This window comes from Podarcis melisellensis (genome assembly GCF_964234715.1).
Source record: "Podarcis melisellensis genome assembly, chromosome: 16".
Lineage (NCBI taxonomy): Eukaryota > Metazoa > Chordata > Lepidosauria > Squamata > Lacertidae > Podarcis > Podarcis melisellensis.
This window is the reverse complement of record NC_138533.1, coordinates 23,479,662-23,497,415: the sequence shown is the minus strand read 5'-3', so window position 1 is coordinate 23,497,415 and position 17,754 is coordinate 23,479,662. Positions and strand designations below refer to the sequence as shown.

The following is a 17,754-nucleotide window of genomic DNA, read 5'->3' as shown; positions in this document are numbered from 1 at the left end:
GAGACACTTCCGGGTCACATGGCCAGTGTGACATCACTGCTCTGGCGAGCCAGAGCTGCACACGGAAACGCCGTTTACCTTCCCGCTGGTAAGCGGTCCCTATTTATCTACTTGCACCCGGAGGTGCTTTCGAACTGCTAGGTTGGCAGGCGCTGGGACCGAGCAGCGGGAGCGCACCCCGCAGCAGGGATTCGAACCGCCGACCTTTCGATCAGCAAGTCCTAGGCGCTGAGGCTTTAACCCACAGCGCCACCGGTGCCTTGCAAAGGCATGCGTAAACGTGCGCACACATGCGTGTGTAAAAGCTTCCACTGATTTTCCATAGAACTGTACAGAACCACAAACATAAATACTTGCCAAATTGCAAGTATATCACCTACAATTCCAGGCATCTGCTTGGCCACTGTGAGAAGAAGATGCTGGGCTAGGACAGGCCCCTGAAAGATCCAGCCGGCTTTTCTTACGTTCTTGCAATAAGTAAGTCGCATGTGGATCACCCTGCAACATTGTTGTGTGGGTTGATGATGGGCAAAACGGAGGGGTGTGTGTTTCTTTTATTTATCAATGTGACGGATGCATGGCTCTCCAGAGCTCCAGACAAGAGCGTTTCCCTCGGGCCAGTCACAATGTCTCAGCCTAACCTACCTGACAGGGTTGTTGTGAGTATAAAACGGGGAGAAAGAGAACCACACACGCCACCTTGGGCTCACTGGAGGGAAAGGTGTGATACAAATGGCCAGATCTAAAAATGCTAGAATAAATGTATTAATTCTCTACCAGATTTCTTCCTCTTTTGTTTTTGCCTGCACAAATATTAGGATTCCCTGGACACAGAGATCCAGCGCCGAGGGCCTTCTGGCGGTTCCCTCATTGTGAGAAGTGTGGTTACAGGGAACCAGACAAGAGGGCCTTCTCGGTAGTGGCACCCGCCCTGTGGAACATCCTCCCTTCAGATGTCAAGGAAATAAGCAGCTATCCTATCTTTAAAAGGCATCTGAAGGCACCCCTGTTCAGGGAAGTTTTTAATATTTAACGCTGTACTGTTTTTAACACTTGATTGGGAGCCGCCCAGAGTAGCTGGGGAAACTCGGCCAGATGGGCAGGGTATAAATATTATTATTATTGGAGAACAAACTGTCCTGAAGCACAGGAGCTCTGTCTTCATTATTTCCTTGCCCCGTTTTGTCCTGAGATTGTTCCTGATTTCTTACGGATAGAAGCTCTGGAAAGTGGCCATCAAGTGACAAACAAAAGCTGTGTTGTTGTTTCACAGCTTCTGGAGTCTCCGACGATCCTTAGATGTTGGACCGTTCCAAGTTTCCCACTCTTAATAGTTTTTCTTTTTAACATTGTTAACTGCCTTGAATGGCCTTTTGTGCAATAGGCAGGAATTTTTATTTTTTTCAATATTTCCCCTTGGGATTAAAACGAGGATATAGAGATGACTTTTTAAAAGTTTTATTCTACTGACGTTTAATTGTGTTTTTTTATAAAATGATTGCTTCCCCCCCCCCCAATGTTTTTCGCTGTTTCTATTTTAGTTGTAAACTGCCTTGAATCCCTGTGACGGGAAAAGGCGGGATATAAATAAACAGAATGGAATAGAATAGAAATGATAAATAGATACCCAATGATAAATAGATGTCCAGTTCAGCATTGTCTACACCAACAGCCAGGGAGTTCAGGCAGGGGTCTCTCTCACAGTCCTACCTGGAAATGCCATTGGGGGTCGGCATTTTCTATAGGCATAGCAGATGCTCTTCCACTAAGCTACAGACCACATTAAGATTCTAGTCAATGTGGTTAAAAAAACTAGACCAGAGTTAAACAGCTACCCAATATTGAATTGGACCATGGGTCCGTCCAGTTCAGTATTGTTTGCACTGACTGCCAGCAGCTCTCTCCTGAGTTTTACACAGGGAAGTCTCTCTCCCAGCCCAGGCTTGAGATGCCAGGGACTGAAGCTGGCACACAACCTGGGACTTCCTTCTGCATGCAGAGCAGGGGCTCTGCTGCTGAACTACGGCCTCTGCACCACATGACCTGCTGCTGGCTCCACGCCACCTTGGCTCACCTGGAGGTTGTTCAGGGGGTCCATCTTCATGACCGAGCCGACCGTGTTGAGGGGAAGGGAAATCTCCACGCTCTGGTTGGGAGCAAGGGGGGCGTGGACCTGGAGGGGTGCGGCGGGGGCCAGGCCGAAGCTGAAAGGGAACAGCCAGTTAGAAGGGGAGAGCCCCCGGTGTGGCAAGACCACCTGGAAGAATTTTACCTTTATGATTTCTATATAATCATATATCCATATATAACCATATATCCTAATGATGATTTTTATATATCCATGTATCCTAATGATGTTCAAATCACTAAGGCTTCAGAACAGTTTCAGGTTAAGTACGGACCTCCGGAATGAATTAAGTACTTAACCTGAGGTACCACTGTATGCAAGAAACAATACAGATCCAGTTCAATATCCTACTGCCTCTAGCACAGTGCATTACAAAAGACAAAAATAATAAATAAATTCCCCCTTAAGTCAGCGTTTCCCAAACTTGGGTCTCCACCTGGGTTTTTTTTGGACTACAATTCCCATCATTCCTGACCACTGGGTCCTGGTAGCTAAGGATGATGGGAGTTGTAGTCCCCAAAAAATAGCTGGAATTGCTGCCTTAAGTAGTCTGCCAAGAACTTCAGCAATTTTCAAATGTTCCGTCAGGGACTGCTATCCCTGGCCATGCTATTGGTGGGTGCAGTTCAATCTGTGGCCCTGCCCAGTTTTGGCCCCGCCCACCACTGCCATGTGGTCCCCGGAAGGTGGTATATGAGGGTATGCGGCTCTCGGGCTGGAAAGAATATTCCCCACCCTGTCCTAGCTGGTTAAGCCTCTTCAGTCAACTTCTTAGAGGGCGAGGTTGGTTCATCAAACCAGCCATTCAGTGACACAAGTATCATCACAAGAGGCTCCCCTGCTATGGCGCCCCCTCTGGATGGGAGGACTCCTTGTGGGGGTGGGGGGAGGCCACACTGAAATGCAGCACAGGAAGGGAAGAGTCGGCGGCTTTTACCTGTTCCGGTTGAACTGGATGGCGAAGTCAGACATGACTTGCAGGGCCTTGTTGGAGAGCACGAGGTCCATGGAGATGGAGCCCACTTGCCGGCTGAAGGTACCCGAAATCTCCAAACCCTTGGCCTTCACAGCCGGGAGCCAGACCTGAAATGGTCCAAGGCAACATTAGTTTATGCACTGGGGGTAGATTCCTTCATTGCACATGCAGCAGGGCCATCGTTTGCAATGAAACCACCATCACAAGCCTGGAAAACTCTACTTGACAATCAAGGAACAGGTAAAGGTAAAAGGACCCCTGACCATTAGGTCCAGTTGTGGCTGACTCTGGGGTTGTGGCGCTCATTTCGCTTTATTGGCCGAGGGAGCCGGCGTACAGCTTCCGGGTCATGTGGCCAGCATGACTAAGCTGGTTCTGGCAAACCAGAGCAGCGCACGGAAACGCCGTTCACCTTCCCGCCAGAGTGGTACCTATTTATCTCCTTGCACTCTGATGTGCTTCCGAACTTCTAGGTTGGCAGCAGCTAGAACAGAGCAACGGGAGCTCACCCCGTTGTGGGGATTCGAACCACCGACCTTCTGATCGACAAGTCCTAGGCTCTGTGGTTTAACCCACAGCGCCACCCGCGTCCCAATCAAGGAATACTTAATATTATTTATCTATGAAAATACAACTTTAATTCCCACTTTTTTCCTTTCATTACCTCTGTTATTCAACCCGTATGTGACTTTACAGGTTTTTTTTTCTTCTTTTTGTTTTCATCTGTTGTTATAATCCCTCTCTTTTATGTACAGTTGTACCTTGGAAGCCGAACGCCTTGGCACTTGAACGTTTTGGCTCCCAAACACCACAAACCCAGAAGTGAGTGTTCCGGTTTGCGAATGTTCTTTGGAACCCGAACGTCTGGCACGGCTTCCGATTGGCTGCAGGAGCTTCCTGAAGCCAATCAGAAATGGCGCCTTGGTTTCTGAATGTTTTGGAAGTCGAAAAGATTACCGGAACGGATTCCGTTCGGCTTCTGAGGTACGGCTGTATGTTATAAAATGAAAAACAAAAAAATCCTAACAAGAACCTGCCCCCCCTACCCAAATGTTGGAGTTCGATCCGGACTAAGTCAATTGCACTTTGAAATCCTGTGAATTTCAACTGGAACGATGTCAAGACTAAGGGCAGCGTTCAGTTTTAAACAGAAAAGACCCGCTGAAACTAATGAACACGATGGTGTGGGGATCCATTGATTGCAATGGGTCTACTGTGAGTAAAATTAAGTTGCACAAGCACTCTTCATTTCCCCCACCAATTCCAATGGGATACCCAAGTTCAGCAAACTTAGCCTGGGCCCAATCCATTCTTTTTATAGCTTACACTTCTACAGGATGGGTCCTTAACATTGAGGAGCTTGCAATTTATAATTTGACATGAGGACTATTAACACAACCCCACTGATTGCTCGGAGTATGGCTGACATTGGATAACACCTCATCCCTCTCAACTGTAAGTCTACTCTACAGTGCTTAGCAGTTTTTGATGCAATAAATAATAACAATAATCTGTGGATTTTGCTGCTGCTGGGGAACTAGTGAATGCAGAAGTTACATACCCCGCACTAGTCTAGGGATGGGGAATATGTAGTCCTCCAATTCCCATCAGCTCCAACCACCATGGTCAATAATCAGGGATGATGACCAAATGGTAGGGCCGGCCCCAACAGGGTATGAGAGAACCAGATACTCACTAGGAGCTCCAGGAGAGCATCAGACCAGGTCAGGGATGGGGGATATCTGTGGCCTCCAGAAGCTGTTGGACTACAGTTCCCATTATTCTTCACCACGGGTCATGCTGCTTGGGGGAGCTGATGGGAGCTGGAGTCCAACAACATCTGGAGGGTCACAGACGTTCCCCATTCCTTCTCTAGTCCAATGCATCATGGAGCACCTAGGGAGCTCAGGCCTTCTCATTCCCTGTTGTGGCCGGCCCTATCATTGGGTCTAGCCAAAGCAAAGAAGCTCATTACCCACAGAGAGGTGCTAGGCATCTTACAAGCAATGGTATCGGGAGCCACTTGGCCCCCGGCACTCCTTGGGGGCCAGTGCTACTCACCGTTTTGGGGGCTACGTAGGACCCGGACAATGTCCCCACACCGCCGGCCAGGTCGAAGAGGTCTCCCAAGCCCCCGCCCAGGGGCGCTCCCAAGTTGGAGGGCATGACTGCGCTGGGCGCTGCGAAACTGGGGCCTCCCATCTGCAGGGAGACAAAGACACCAAGATGTTACAAGTTCACAGAGGCAACTCCAAAGGAAGTGGGGTGGGCAGAGACATGTGCCTATGGGAGGTGGCTTAAGAGTAGGGAGCAGAGGAGCAAAAGACATTACACAGAGCTGCAGCGGTTGGCACCCCTTTGGGAAGGGCCACTTCGTGACTTACAAGAAGAGCCAAATGCACAAGCTTTTATAGAAATCTGCCTAATATTGCATCAGACCATTGGTCCATCTGCCTCCAGCCTTGTCTATATAGACAGGCAGTGGCTCTCCGAGGTTTCAGGCAGGACAAATTCTGAGCCCTACCTGGAGTCAAACCAGGGCTTGAATCTGGGAGCTTGTGCAGGACATGAGCTGCAGACCTTCTCTGCATTTACACATACACACAAGATGAATAAACCCACACACGGGGGAGGACTGGGAGGGGGGATTCTCCCAAGAACATGCCTTTAACACACACAAACACACACACACCTGTTGGGTCAGACTAATTTATGTATTTAGATAGATCTGGTTTGTTGCATTTTAAGTTTACTTCACACTTTGAGATGATCAGGTAGAAGGCAATTAAAACTGCTAAGAGTACCATCCACCTCGTCCTCCCCCCCCCGCCCCCCCCAGCCCTGGTTTCCCAGCAGGAAAGAGTGGAGGGAAGGGTGGGGAGGAAGGGGGTGGCTCACTGAAGGGAAAGCTATTAAGAGGGCTGGACCATACCCCTTCAGCTTCGTCCCCCATCTCCAAGAAGCAGCAGGCAAGTTGGAAGAGAAGAGACAGCCACATGCACAGAGAGAGAGAGAGAGAGAGAGAGAGAGAGAGGGAGGGAGGGAGGGAGGGAGGGAGGGAGAGAGAGAGAGAGAGAGAGAGAGAGAGAGAGAGAGAGAGAGAGAGAGAGAGAGAGAGAGAATAGCCAGGATTTGGGCGGTGGGGAGGAGGGAAAGAGACAAAACAAGAAGGGGTGAAAGAGAGGTTAGTCATTCAAGACTACAACACACAGATGCTATCAGCCACAGCGCTACAAGACAGCTCCCCACAAGAAGAACGCAGCACCCCCTCTGCTCTGCCCTGCCCGTTCTAATAATAATAATAATAATAATAATAATAATAATAATAATAATAATTTATTTATACCCCGCCCATCTGGCTGGGTTTCCCCTGCCACTCTGGGCGGCTCCCAACAGAGTATTAAAAACACGATAAAATATCAAACATTAAAAAATTTCCTAAACAGGGCTGCCTTCAGGTGTCTTCTAAAAGTCAGATAGTTGTTTATTTGCTTGACTTCTAAGGGGATTGCGTTCCACAGGGCAGGTGCCACCACCGAGAAGGCCCCCTGCCTGGTTCCCTGTAGCTTCACTTCTCGCAGTGAGGGAACCGCCAGAAGGCCCTCGGAGCTGGACCTCAGTGTCTGGGGCTGAACGATGGGGGTGGAGACGCTCCTTCAGCTATACTGGGAATCGTTCATGCTGAAGAGTTTCTGCCAACTCCCAGTGGAGCTTTGAGTTCGTGTCTCTGCCAGCCTTGCGAAAAAAGGGGCTAATCCTCCACTGCCCATGCATGCCTAACCATTTATGTCCTAAAGTGGACGGTGGCCAACCTGATGCCCTCCAGATAAGACGACAGTTCCCATCATCCCTGACCACTGGGATATGTTGCCTGGGGGTGTGATGGGACCCCGGGCAACATCTAGCGGGCAGCTTTTGGCCGCCCTGATCCAAAAAAGGTGTGAGAAAGGACAGATTCCTCAGCTGCCTCTCTGTGCAAAATGGGACCAAAGATTAATGGATTGTGTCCAGTTGTTTTAAGTCATATTCAGAGTAGGAAAATGAAAGGACACAGCTAAGCCCACATTCACACTGCACATTATTTATTTTTATTCTTACTGTTAACTACGACTGTTGTTGTTGTTGCTGCTGCTGAGGCTGCTGCTGCTGTTATCTATTACCTCCCCTCCACCCTAATGTCCCAGAGCAGGTTACTGAATTAAAACACGATTTGAAACGACAGACAATAACAAAAAACGAGGCGGCTCCTGAAACATACACATCGTGCTGAAAAGGCAAGAGCGGAGAGGTTATGTCCTCAGCCCTTCGGTGCCACTTTAAACAGTCATGGCTTCCCCCAAAGAATTCTGGGAGCTGTCGTTTGTTAATGGCGTTGTTAGGAGAGACTCCCCCATTACCCACACAGAGCTACAATTCCCAGTTTCCAGGGAAGGAAGATGGACCACTAAACCGCCCTGGAAACCGTGGCTACGGGAGGGGAATAGAAGGGCTTAGTAATAACTCTCAAGGAGAATTCCCAGAATCCTTTGCGGGGAAGCCATGGCTGTTTGGAGTGGCATCCCATAGCTTTAAATATATGAACGCGGCCCAACTTGGGTCCATTAATTTCAGTGGGTCTACTCAGTATTACTTAAGCTGGACACGGCTGTATATCTACACACAGTCTTAAAACACACAGGCAGCGTGAAACATGTGCAGACAGGGAACCAACAGCAACAGAGCATAACGTCAGCGGCCACACTTAACGCTGCTGTTTTCGAGGATTCAAAGTCCTCCAATGAAAACACCGCGCCCTCTTCTGTTGCAAATCCTCGGGAGGGCAGGATTAGGGCTTACCAGGCTGTCCAACCCACCGCCGAGAAGGTCAACGGCGCCCATCTGCACCGACGAGGTGGCAACGGGAGGGCCGCTCACAGGGGGTCCCAAGTCAAGGTTCAGCAAGTCTCCCAGGAGGTCTCCTTGCGTCGGGATGACCGCTGGCTGCTCAGCCTGGGGGGCGCCCGCTGGAGCAACATCAGGGCTCTCTGCACTTTCGCTCCTGTGTTCATAGTGTAGGGTGGGGAGGATGAGACGAAGAAGACAATTTTAAAATGGCCTGCTTCCTTCCTTCCTTCCAAAAAAAGAGACATAGATCAGGAGTACGCAAACTGTGGCACATGTTCCACCAGTGGTTTGTATGCTTCATTGGGGGGGGGGCATGTTTCATTGCATGCCTGCATAAAATATTCATATATAATCAGTGAATTTTCTAGTTACAGATAGGTAGCCGTGTTGGTCTGCCATAGTCAAAACAAAATAAAAAGATTCCTTCACCTTAAAGACCAACTAAGTTAGTTCTTGGTATGAGCTTTCGTGTGCATGCAATTCAGAGAAGCTGCTGAACTGCAACTTATTACCAAAATTAAAACCATGGAGAGACCTGATCTGAACAAAGACATTGGATTCTTATCTCATTATACATGACAAAGCCATTTTTCACCTTCTCACCCCTTGCTTTTTCCTGTAAGACCTATTGCAGTCGTTAAGAGTCATCAACAGGCTCATCACAGCTATCTGCCAATCACCCATTCCCACCACCCTTCTGAGTAATACCCCTCCCCACCTTCTCACTATATAGAAGGGTCTGGTGACTTCTGTTTCAGTGTATCTGAAGAAGTGTGCATGCACACGAAAGCTCATTTTTTTATTTTGTAGTGAATTTTCTGTCTGCCATAGTGATTATAATACACAGGCGAGATGCTGCGTGATGGTTAATTGCATTTTTATCGCTTCTTTCGTTTCTCATAATGCATTTTATTGTATCCCGATCCGAACTCGATGGAATAAAATTAAAATCAGCAATAAAAACCCAATTATGTACCATACAGGATCTCGTCCAGCACATGGCTTAATGATTATTCTGCCTGCTGTAGCAACTGCAGTCTATGGAGACCATGAGCAATTTCCAAGTGGTCTGGGGTGGGGTGCGGAGGGGAGTTTGGGAACCACTGACTCAAGAGTGTGTCTTTCTCTGGATCTCTGGACTGAAAGAGAAGGTTCATGAAAAGGTACTTGTATAAATTTAGATTTGGTAGAAATGTGAGTTAATTACTGTTTTCACTTGTGAAAATGTAACTGTGAAAAATTAATAAAAAATTATTTAACCCCCCCCCCCCCCAAAAAGAAAAAGTGTGTGTCTATTTCTGCTACCCAGCCACCCTACCCCAGGGTCCCTTGCACCAGCAGATGGGTGGAACCCAATGCAGAAGTTGTGGCTAGCGGAAACCGGCTATGAAAGAGATTGTGAAATCTACTGTGCAGCGAAGTTTCCGGCAATCTGGCACAGTGACGTTTTGCTGGCACAGCACATTTCGCCCGTGGAACACATGGACTGCTGAGTGATTTCAGCTTTGTGCTACATTGGCTACAACCACAGTAGTCAATGTATTGGTAACCTTGAGGCTAATCACTGCAACATCCTCTATGCAGGGCCGCCCTTGGGCCTGGTTTGGATGCTCCAGCTGGTGCAGAATACGGAGGCCAGACTGCTGCTGACGGGGGCATCTGGCAAGCAACACAAGACATGGCTCTTAAAGCACCTGCACCAGCTGCTCCTCTACTACTCAAGGCATTCATTTGTAAAGTCCTGAATGACTTAGGTCCAGGGTGCCTCAGGGACCACGCAAACCCTTGTATCCCAAGCTTGATGAGTGGGATCATCTGGCCGTTCCTCGAGTTGGCAAGACAACAGCGGGAAACTGAGCCTTTTCTGTGTCGTTGGCCCGGCCCTGTGGAACTCTCTGCCACTAGAAATCCAGCAGGTGCCATCTGTGCCAACACCTGCCGAAAACCCTTCCTATTCTGCAGGGAATGCCGAACACTCCTTTCCCTAATAGTTTGCTGGTTTCTTTTTTTATATGCTTTCTCTTGTATGGCGTTATGCATATAATCATTGCAAACCACTCTAGATTTTTTTTTAAAAAAAATGCATGGCGGTATGTAAGCCTGTCCATGGCTATAGCCTACACCAAAAAAATGTTTCCTGGGGCTGCAATGGTGCAAAAATGTGGTTACAAAGCACGGATCCACATGGATTCTCAGGATTTTTGCATTGGGTCACCCCAAATTCAACATCAGACCACATAGCATGTGCATGGCTACAGCCTGCAACGAACAAATCACGCACCCACTGTTGCATGGGGCCACAATGGCGCAAAAACGTGGTTACAAAGCACGGATCCACATGGATCCTCAGGATTTTTGCATTGGGTCACCCCAAATTCAACATCAGATCACATGTCTGTGGCCACAGCATGAACCACAAAAATCATGCACCCACTGTTTCGTTCAGAATATTTCTTTTCTTGTTTTCCTCCTCTAAAAACTAGGTGCATCTTAGGGTCAGGTGCGTCTTATGGAGCGAAAAATATGGTATTTTTATAAATAGAATGAAAAAAAGAGAGCCAAAGACCAAGTGGACTGTAGAGAGGAACAGCCGAACCACCTCTCCCTGCACAACCACCACTGCCACCAAAGAGTACTCACGATCCTGTCCGTGGAGGGAGGCTCTTATGGACGATGCCTCTGCTCCCCTCCACGAAGGCAGTGGGGGGCTTGTGGTAGACGGAGGCCAGTGTGCCGATGTAGCAGATCAGCTCGTCCAGCAGAGTTGGCTCAATCAGGTCCGTCTCTTCAGAGATCAGTGGCTTCTCTGCCAGAACCACCTCCTTGGCTGCCACAGGATCGGTAGAGAGCAGGCGCCAATAGATGTAGCCACGGTCCCTCAAGTCGGGGTTATCTGAATCCTAAGTGGTGGGAGCCGCCGGGGGGTGGGGGTGGGAGGGAGACAAGGAAAGGAGCATGTGTGTGTGTTTGTGTGTTTTCACACCAGGGGCTCTCCAAACCTGCCCAGAGGTCAGTTAACACACTGGATATCTTAATAGATGCAGGCTGCTCTGCCTCACTCTTTCTCATCCTTGCAGAGGCCAGATGTCAGAGTGCTGACACTTCTCATTTAAAAAGAAAGCAAAGTTTCTAGTCCTTGTGACTGCCAAAAAAAAAAAAAAAGGCCTGAAAGCATTTAAAGCGATGAACATAAATCCAGGGCAAGTTTAAAACTGTTTAATCATTTGCTTGTGTTTTATCTTGTACAGTCGTACCTTGGATCTCAAACGCTTTGGCTCCCAAACAAATCGGCTCTCGAACGATCGAAACCCGGAAGTGAGTGTTCCAATTTTCGAATGGTTTTTGGTAGCTGAACGTCCGGCACGGCTTCCGATTGGCTGCAGGAGCTTCCTGCAGCCAATCGGAAGCCGCGTTTTGGTTTTGGAAGTCGAACAGAACAGACTTCCGGAATGGATTCCATTTGACTTCCGAGGTACGGCTGTATTTCACTCTGTGAACCGCCCTTGGTATATAAATGTAATAAATGAATAAGTCTGGATCTTAAGCCTCTCCTCAGGTCACCACCCCCTTCCTTGGAGTGTTTTCTCCCGGCTTGGAAGAGTCCCTGAACTCCAGTCGTGCCTCTTGCTATCCCTGGATGAAGGGGGGAAAGGAGCGTTGTGTAGAAACTAGCCTCTAGTGTACAGAGGGTCAAATTTGCATCTGTAGCTCCGCCCACTTTTGCTTCTGGCCCCTCCCACCCCTGGCATGTGGTCCTCAGGAGGTTGTCCAGACTGACAAAGCTTCCGCACCACTGGCTACCTTGCAGAACCCCTGCAAGGACATAAAGGGGGCCTCCAGGTTTACAAAGGCAAAGCAAGGCCACCTCTTTTTCCCCTACCTGTGTAGCCAGGCTGAGGACCTGCTGGACCAGCTCCTGGGTCTCGGTGGGCTTCTTCAGGAAAAGCTTCACAATGGCCGTCAGCAGCTGCAGCTGCACCTGCAGTGGACGAAAGAAAAAAAGGTGGACTGAACTTGGGATCTTCTGCATGCAACAGCTGGCGTTCTACTGCTACCATCCTGGAAGAAATTGGCACAAGCAATCTGAACGGGAGGCGGTAGGAGGGAAAGGGGGCATCTAGGAGGAAGATGGCTGCCGAATGCTTGAAGCAGGGTTTTGAGCTCTAAGGCCAACTCTAAGGCAAGTTTCTGCTCTATAACCAACCCTTAGGCATTCGTTTTTATCCCCTTCCATTTTATTTCTTAACTCCTTTTAGTGCTTCGTTTTGTTGTTTTCATTTATTGTTTTATCTCATTGTTTTATTGTTCTAACTCCCCTAAACTGGGAGGCTGCCTGAAGCTGGGCTGGGCTGAGCACTTTGCTTTGTTGTTGTTGTTTAGTCATTTCATCGTGTCCGACTCTTCGTGACCTCATGGACCAGAGCATGCCAGGCACTCCTGTCTTCCACTGCCTCCCACAGTTTGGTCAAACTCATGCTGGTAGCTTCGAGAACCCTGTCCAACCATCTCGTCCTCTGTCGTCCCCTTCTCCTTGTGCCCTCCATCTTTCCCAACATCAGGGTCTTTTCCAGGGAGTCTTCTCTTCTCATGTGGTGGCCAAAGTATCAGAGCCTCAGCTTCAGGATCTGTCCTTCCAGTGAGCACTCAGGGCTGATTTCCTTCAGAATGGATAGGTTTGATCTTCCTGCAGTCCATGGGACTCTCAAGAGTCTCCTCCAGCACCATAATTCAAAAGCATCAATTCTTTGGTGATCAAAGTGCCAAATGCAAGGTTGAGCCAAGGTTGGCTAGGCAGTGCCAAATGCAAGGTTGAGCCAAAGTTTACAAGATACTAGTTATAAATTAAGGGAAGAGAAACATCTTGATTATCAGAACTGTTGACGGGCATCTACAGGAGGTGCCAATGAAGTTGACGTGCAACCTGAGAGCTGCATCGCCCAAGACACAACCTCTAGGGTTCCTGGAGGGGTGCAAGATCTTCACGGGTTGGCTGCTTGGGGGAGGCAAGGCACCGTGGGGAGAAATCTGGAGGGAATCGTTGCAGCCTTTGCTGCCTAATCCTCAGCCACCCCACCTGGGAGACTCTGCCCCGTCTCACCTGGGTGCTTTCGTCGTGGAAGCCTTCGAGGAAGCTCTCCAGAAGCTCGTCCGCGTTGTCTATGCGCTCTGCGTATTCGCCCACGATCCAGATCATGGCTGCCCGAGCCTCGGGTTCGTCAAGGGAGTCCAGGTTCTCGCACAGGGTGGCGATCACGCTCTCGTACCTGCGTGTCGGGGGGACAGGAGGGGTGGGAGGAGCTAAGAGACAGCGGAGAACCAAGGGCAGCGCAGCGGTTAGAGAGCACCAGATTACGACCCTGGGAGAGGACCAGGGTTCAAATCCCACCATTTGGCCGACTGCCCCTGCTCAGCCTGACCTACCTTACAGGGCTGTTCTGGGGGATTAAATAAGGAGAGAGAGAGAGAAAGAACTATGTAAGGGCCCTTGGTGGAAAAGTAGGATAGGAATCCTCTGCACAACAGGATAGATCCTTTCAAAGGCCAAGAACTAGCTCTGCATGCGCTGGGCATCCCGTGTCATCAAGAGCCAGTTCTGATGCAAAACATATAAATAAAAGAAAAATCGAAGGCTCTATATTTCTGGATAGGTTTCATTGTATCATTATCATTGCTCATGTATCACAGCCTAGGACCCTCGTACCTACGGGACCGCCTCACCCGGTATGCCCCACAGAGAGCCTCAAGGTCCATAAATAGCAACACCCTAGTGGTCCCAGGTCCTAAGGAAGTTAGATTAGCCTCAACCAGAGCCAGGACCTTCTCAACACTGGCTCCGGCCTGGTGGAACGCTCTGCCTCATGAGACCAGGGCCCTGTGGGATCTGATTTCTTTCCGCAGGGCCTGTAAGACAGAGTTCTTCCGCCTGGCCTTTGGCTTGGAGCCAATTTGATTCCCTCCCCCCTTTTTTTCTTTTCCTTTTTCCTCCTGCGATGAGGCTACATTTTAATATTTTAATGTTTCAATATTTTAATGTTGTATTTTAAACTTGTTTTTAAGTTGTATTCAACTTGTTTTTATTATTGCTTGTTAGCCACCCTGAGCCTGGTCCTGGCTGGGGAGGGCAGGGTATAAATAAAAATTATTATTATTATTATTATTATTATTATTATTATTATTACTGCCTTCTCACAGAATCATGGAAGGGACACCCAAGGGTCATCTAGTCCAACCCCCCTGCACTGCAGGAATTTTTTGCCCAACGTGGGGCTCGAACCCGCAACCTTGAGATTAAGAGTCTCGCGCTCTACCGACTTGAGCTATCCCAAACCACCAGTTTTAAAAACAGTAACGAATAAATGTGATAAATAATAAAATGTTCCCATGTGTTATCAAGATGGCAACTTTTGGAGGAGGGCTTCTTACTTGTTGGGGTACTTGCGGAAGATGTCCTTGATGACGACAATGGCTTCCTGGACCACATAGTTGACCTTGGTCTGGATGAGGTCAAGCAAGGTGCTTACACAACGCTCTGCCGATTGCTGGGCAGGAAGAAAGAGAAAGGGGGTTGGGGCTGCGTGGAGAGGGACTGGGGTTTAGCCAGGAGAAACTACGGATGCTTGCTTTTAAACAGGGAAGTCAAAGGACACCTAGGTTATCTCCCAGCAAGGGTGGGTTGTCAGCAGCAGGAAAGCCAGGAATTTCCTGGCTGTAACAAAACAAGAGTCACATGCAGCCTTCTGCACACTAGAGAAGACCAATTGGGAAGGGGGAGGCAGGATCCCCCATGCTACGAGGGATGCCTCCAACGCTGTTACAGTCATACCTCGGGGTACAGACACTTCAGGTTGCGTTTTTTCGGGTTACGGATGCGCCGAAACCTGGAAGTACCGGAATGGGTTACTTCTGGGTTTCGGCCATCGCGCATGCACAGGAGTGTCGAATCGCAACCCGTGCATGCACAGATGCGGCACTGCGGGTTGCGAACGTGCCTCCCGCACAGATCACATTCACAACCCGAGCATCCACTGTATTTTAAAAAACCTGGCTCCCTGTGCAAAGACGTGTTGATCTCCAGCACTATGGACACCGCTTGCCTCGAAAAACGAATGTCAATGTTGGAAGGCTCTGTAAAGGTCAAACCCCCGTTTCCAAAGAGCCAAGATCGATCGGGTGTCAGAAAAACGTGCTGGATCAGGCCAGTGATTCCAGCATCCTGTTTTCATAGGGGCCTACCAGGTGCCTCAAAGGGAAGTCTGCAAGCACGATTTGAGTGCAGGAGCACTCTCTGCTCCTCTCCCTAATGTCTTCAACCCCCCACCCTCCCCAAAAAGAGAAAAAGGGGGGGAGGTTCACAACACAGAATGCAAAATTCATTTGTGCTCTGCTACTTGCAGCCGCTAAATGCTTGGAAAGCCAAGTATGTTTGAAGTGAAGCCTTTTGCAGAATCAGGCCACTCTCCCGGATAGATGCCAGCCTCCCCCAAACTGGTGCCCGCCAGATGTTCTGGATCACACCTTGGCTCACCTCAACCTTAATGGCACACCGGCCAATCGCCCGGACAGCTTTCCGCACGAAGTCCACATCGACTTCCGTTGCATACTCCTTTAACTCAGCAAGCACCTATAATAATAATAATAATAATAATAATAATAATAATAATAATAATTTTTTATTTATACCCCACCCATCTGATTAGGTCTCCCCAGCCACTCTGGGCAGCTTCCAATCAAATATCAAAAACAATACAGCATCAGACATTAAAAACTTCCCTAAACAGGGCCGCCTTCAGGTGTCTTCTAAAAGTAAAATAGTTGTTTATTGCCTTGACATCTGCTGGGAGGGCATTCCACAGGGCGGGCGCCACTACCGAGAAGGCCTTCTGCCTGGTTCCCTGTAACCTCACTTCTTGCAGGGAGGGAACCGCCAGAAGGCCCTTGGAGCTGGACCTTAGTGTCCGGGCAGAACGATGGGTGTGGAGACGCTCCTTCAGGTATATACAGGACCAAGGCCATTTTATCAGAAGACGTGGGGCAAAAAAAAAAAAGGAAAAAGCAAGCCCAGGGCAGAGCATGCTCAGTAACTTTGGAATGCTGAGTGGCAGCTAGAAAATGCACGCGCTGAAAAATTGGGGCAGGAAGGAGAGAAGAGTGGAATGTGTTCTTTAGAGGCAATAGCTGGCTTCAGCCTTCCCCAACAGTGGGTGCCTTCCAGATCTTGCGGGATTGCAATTCCTTTCAGTTCTAATCCTTGCAGGACAGTGGAGACTCCGAAGCAAATTTGGGGGGCGGGGAGGAAGAGAGAAAAGAGAAGGATTTACCTGTGCAATGTTGGCCTGCGAGGCCAGGCGGATCATGATATCCAGCTTCTCCAGTTTGACGTAGATCGGATCGTTGTACTTCACAAAGAAGACTTTCATCTCGTGCTTGAGGATTTCAGGTCTGGGAGAAGAGGAAAAGATGTGATCAAGAGATCTGGAGAAGAAACATACCCAGCTGTGCAACTTATAGATTGCAAAGTAAAAAATAAATAAATCAAATGGTTTCATTTAGTAATATCATAGAATGGTAGAGTTGGAAGGGACCATGGCGGTCATCTAGGCCAACCCCCTGCAATGCCAGGAATATTTTGTCCAATGTGGGGCTCAAACCCACAACCTTGAGATTAAGAGTCTCGTGCTCTACTGACTGAGCTATTAGGCAACACTGCTCTTGGAAGTGTTATGTTAGGATGAATTGTGTGCCTCGTTAGCACCGGCACAGTAATTATAAGGTAAAGGACCCTGTCCATTAGGTCCAGTTGTGGCCGACTCTGGGGTTGCGGCGCTCATCTCGCTTTACTGGCCGAGGGAGCCGGCGTGCAGCTTCCGGGTCATGTGGCCAGCATGACTAAGCTGCTTCTGGCGAACCAGAGCAGCGCACGAAAACGCTGTTTACCTTCCCGTCAGAGCGGTACCTATTTATCTACTTGCTTGCACTTTGACAGGCTTTCGAACTGCTAGGTTGGCAGGAGAAGGGACCGAGCAACGGGAGCTCACCCCGTCACGGGGATTTGAACCGCCGACCTTCTGATCGGCAATCAAAAGTGAAACTGTAAAAGTAGGTCCCATGTTGCAGGTTGGGAGTCAGTTCTGGACCGTTGAAAGATCTACCTCTATACAAACCTATTTACATGCCCATAGGTCTTATATATGATCTTGGCAGCTCACATAACAATTGGAACTCAATGGAAAACAGCCCCCAAATCTTACACCGGGTGCTTGATACCATTCACTCTGAAATATAGCTATAATGGAAAAAACTATGCATAATTTGATATTTCGACAAGGTCTAGAACCTCCAGACACTTTTCATTTGATCTGGCATTCCTTTAATTACATTTTGTATTGGAACCATCATTTTCAAGTCAGCCCTCGTCACAAGCCTGGCAAATCTCAAACTATACTTGACATTTTTACATCCTTAAGATATCAATGACTTCCCTTCTTCTCTTTCCATAGTTCATTTTACATATCATAAATCCCTGCATATTTTACAGAACTATACCATTCAGTATTCCATTATTACATCCAACTTAAGTTATTTACACTGTTGAATTTAACGCTGCGAGCGTTTTCAGCTGTACACAGTTATTTCCCGCATATTCAATAAAAGTCTTCCAGTCTTCTCTAAACGTATGTTCTTCTTGTTCTCTTATTCAATGTGTTAATTCTGCAAGATGCACACATTATGTAAACTTAAGTTGCCATTCGTCTTTGATTGGGACCTT

The 17,754-nt window shown here is 48.4% G+C and overlaps 1 protein-coding gene across 2 annotated transcripts in view; it reads right to left on the bottom strand.

Annotated features, from left to right (window-relative positions):
- Positions 1-17,754, bottom strand: part of AP1B1 (adaptor related protein complex 1 subunit beta 1) — a 51,280-nt gene that overhangs the window by 5,025 nt on the left and 28,501 nt on the right. The window contains exons 8-18 of one of the 2 annotated variants that reach the window (XM_081892282.1): positions 16,307-16,427; positions 15,514-15,609; positions 14,412-14,527; positions 13,087-13,252; positions 11,869-11,967; positions 10,629-10,888; positions 7,941-8,142; positions 6,037-6,057; positions 5,166-5,306; positions 3,066-3,211; positions 2,075-2,204 (exon numbers count right to left, since the gene is read on the bottom strand). In XM_081892282.1, coding sequence (XP_081748408.1) covers positions 2,075-2,204; positions 3,066-3,211; positions 5,166-5,306; positions 6,037-6,057; positions 7,941-8,142; positions 10,629-10,888; positions 11,869-11,967; positions 13,087-13,252; positions 14,412-14,527; positions 15,514-15,609; positions 16,307-16,427 — 1,498 coding nt within the window. The remainder of the gene's footprint in view (positions 1-2,074; positions 2,205-3,065; positions 3,212-5,165; positions 5,307-6,036; positions 6,058-7,940; positions 8,143-10,628; positions 10,889-11,868; positions 11,968-13,086; positions 13,253-14,411; positions 14,528-15,513; positions 15,610-16,306; positions 16,428-17,754) is intronic. The other variant, XM_081892283.1, reaches the window with a different exon arrangement.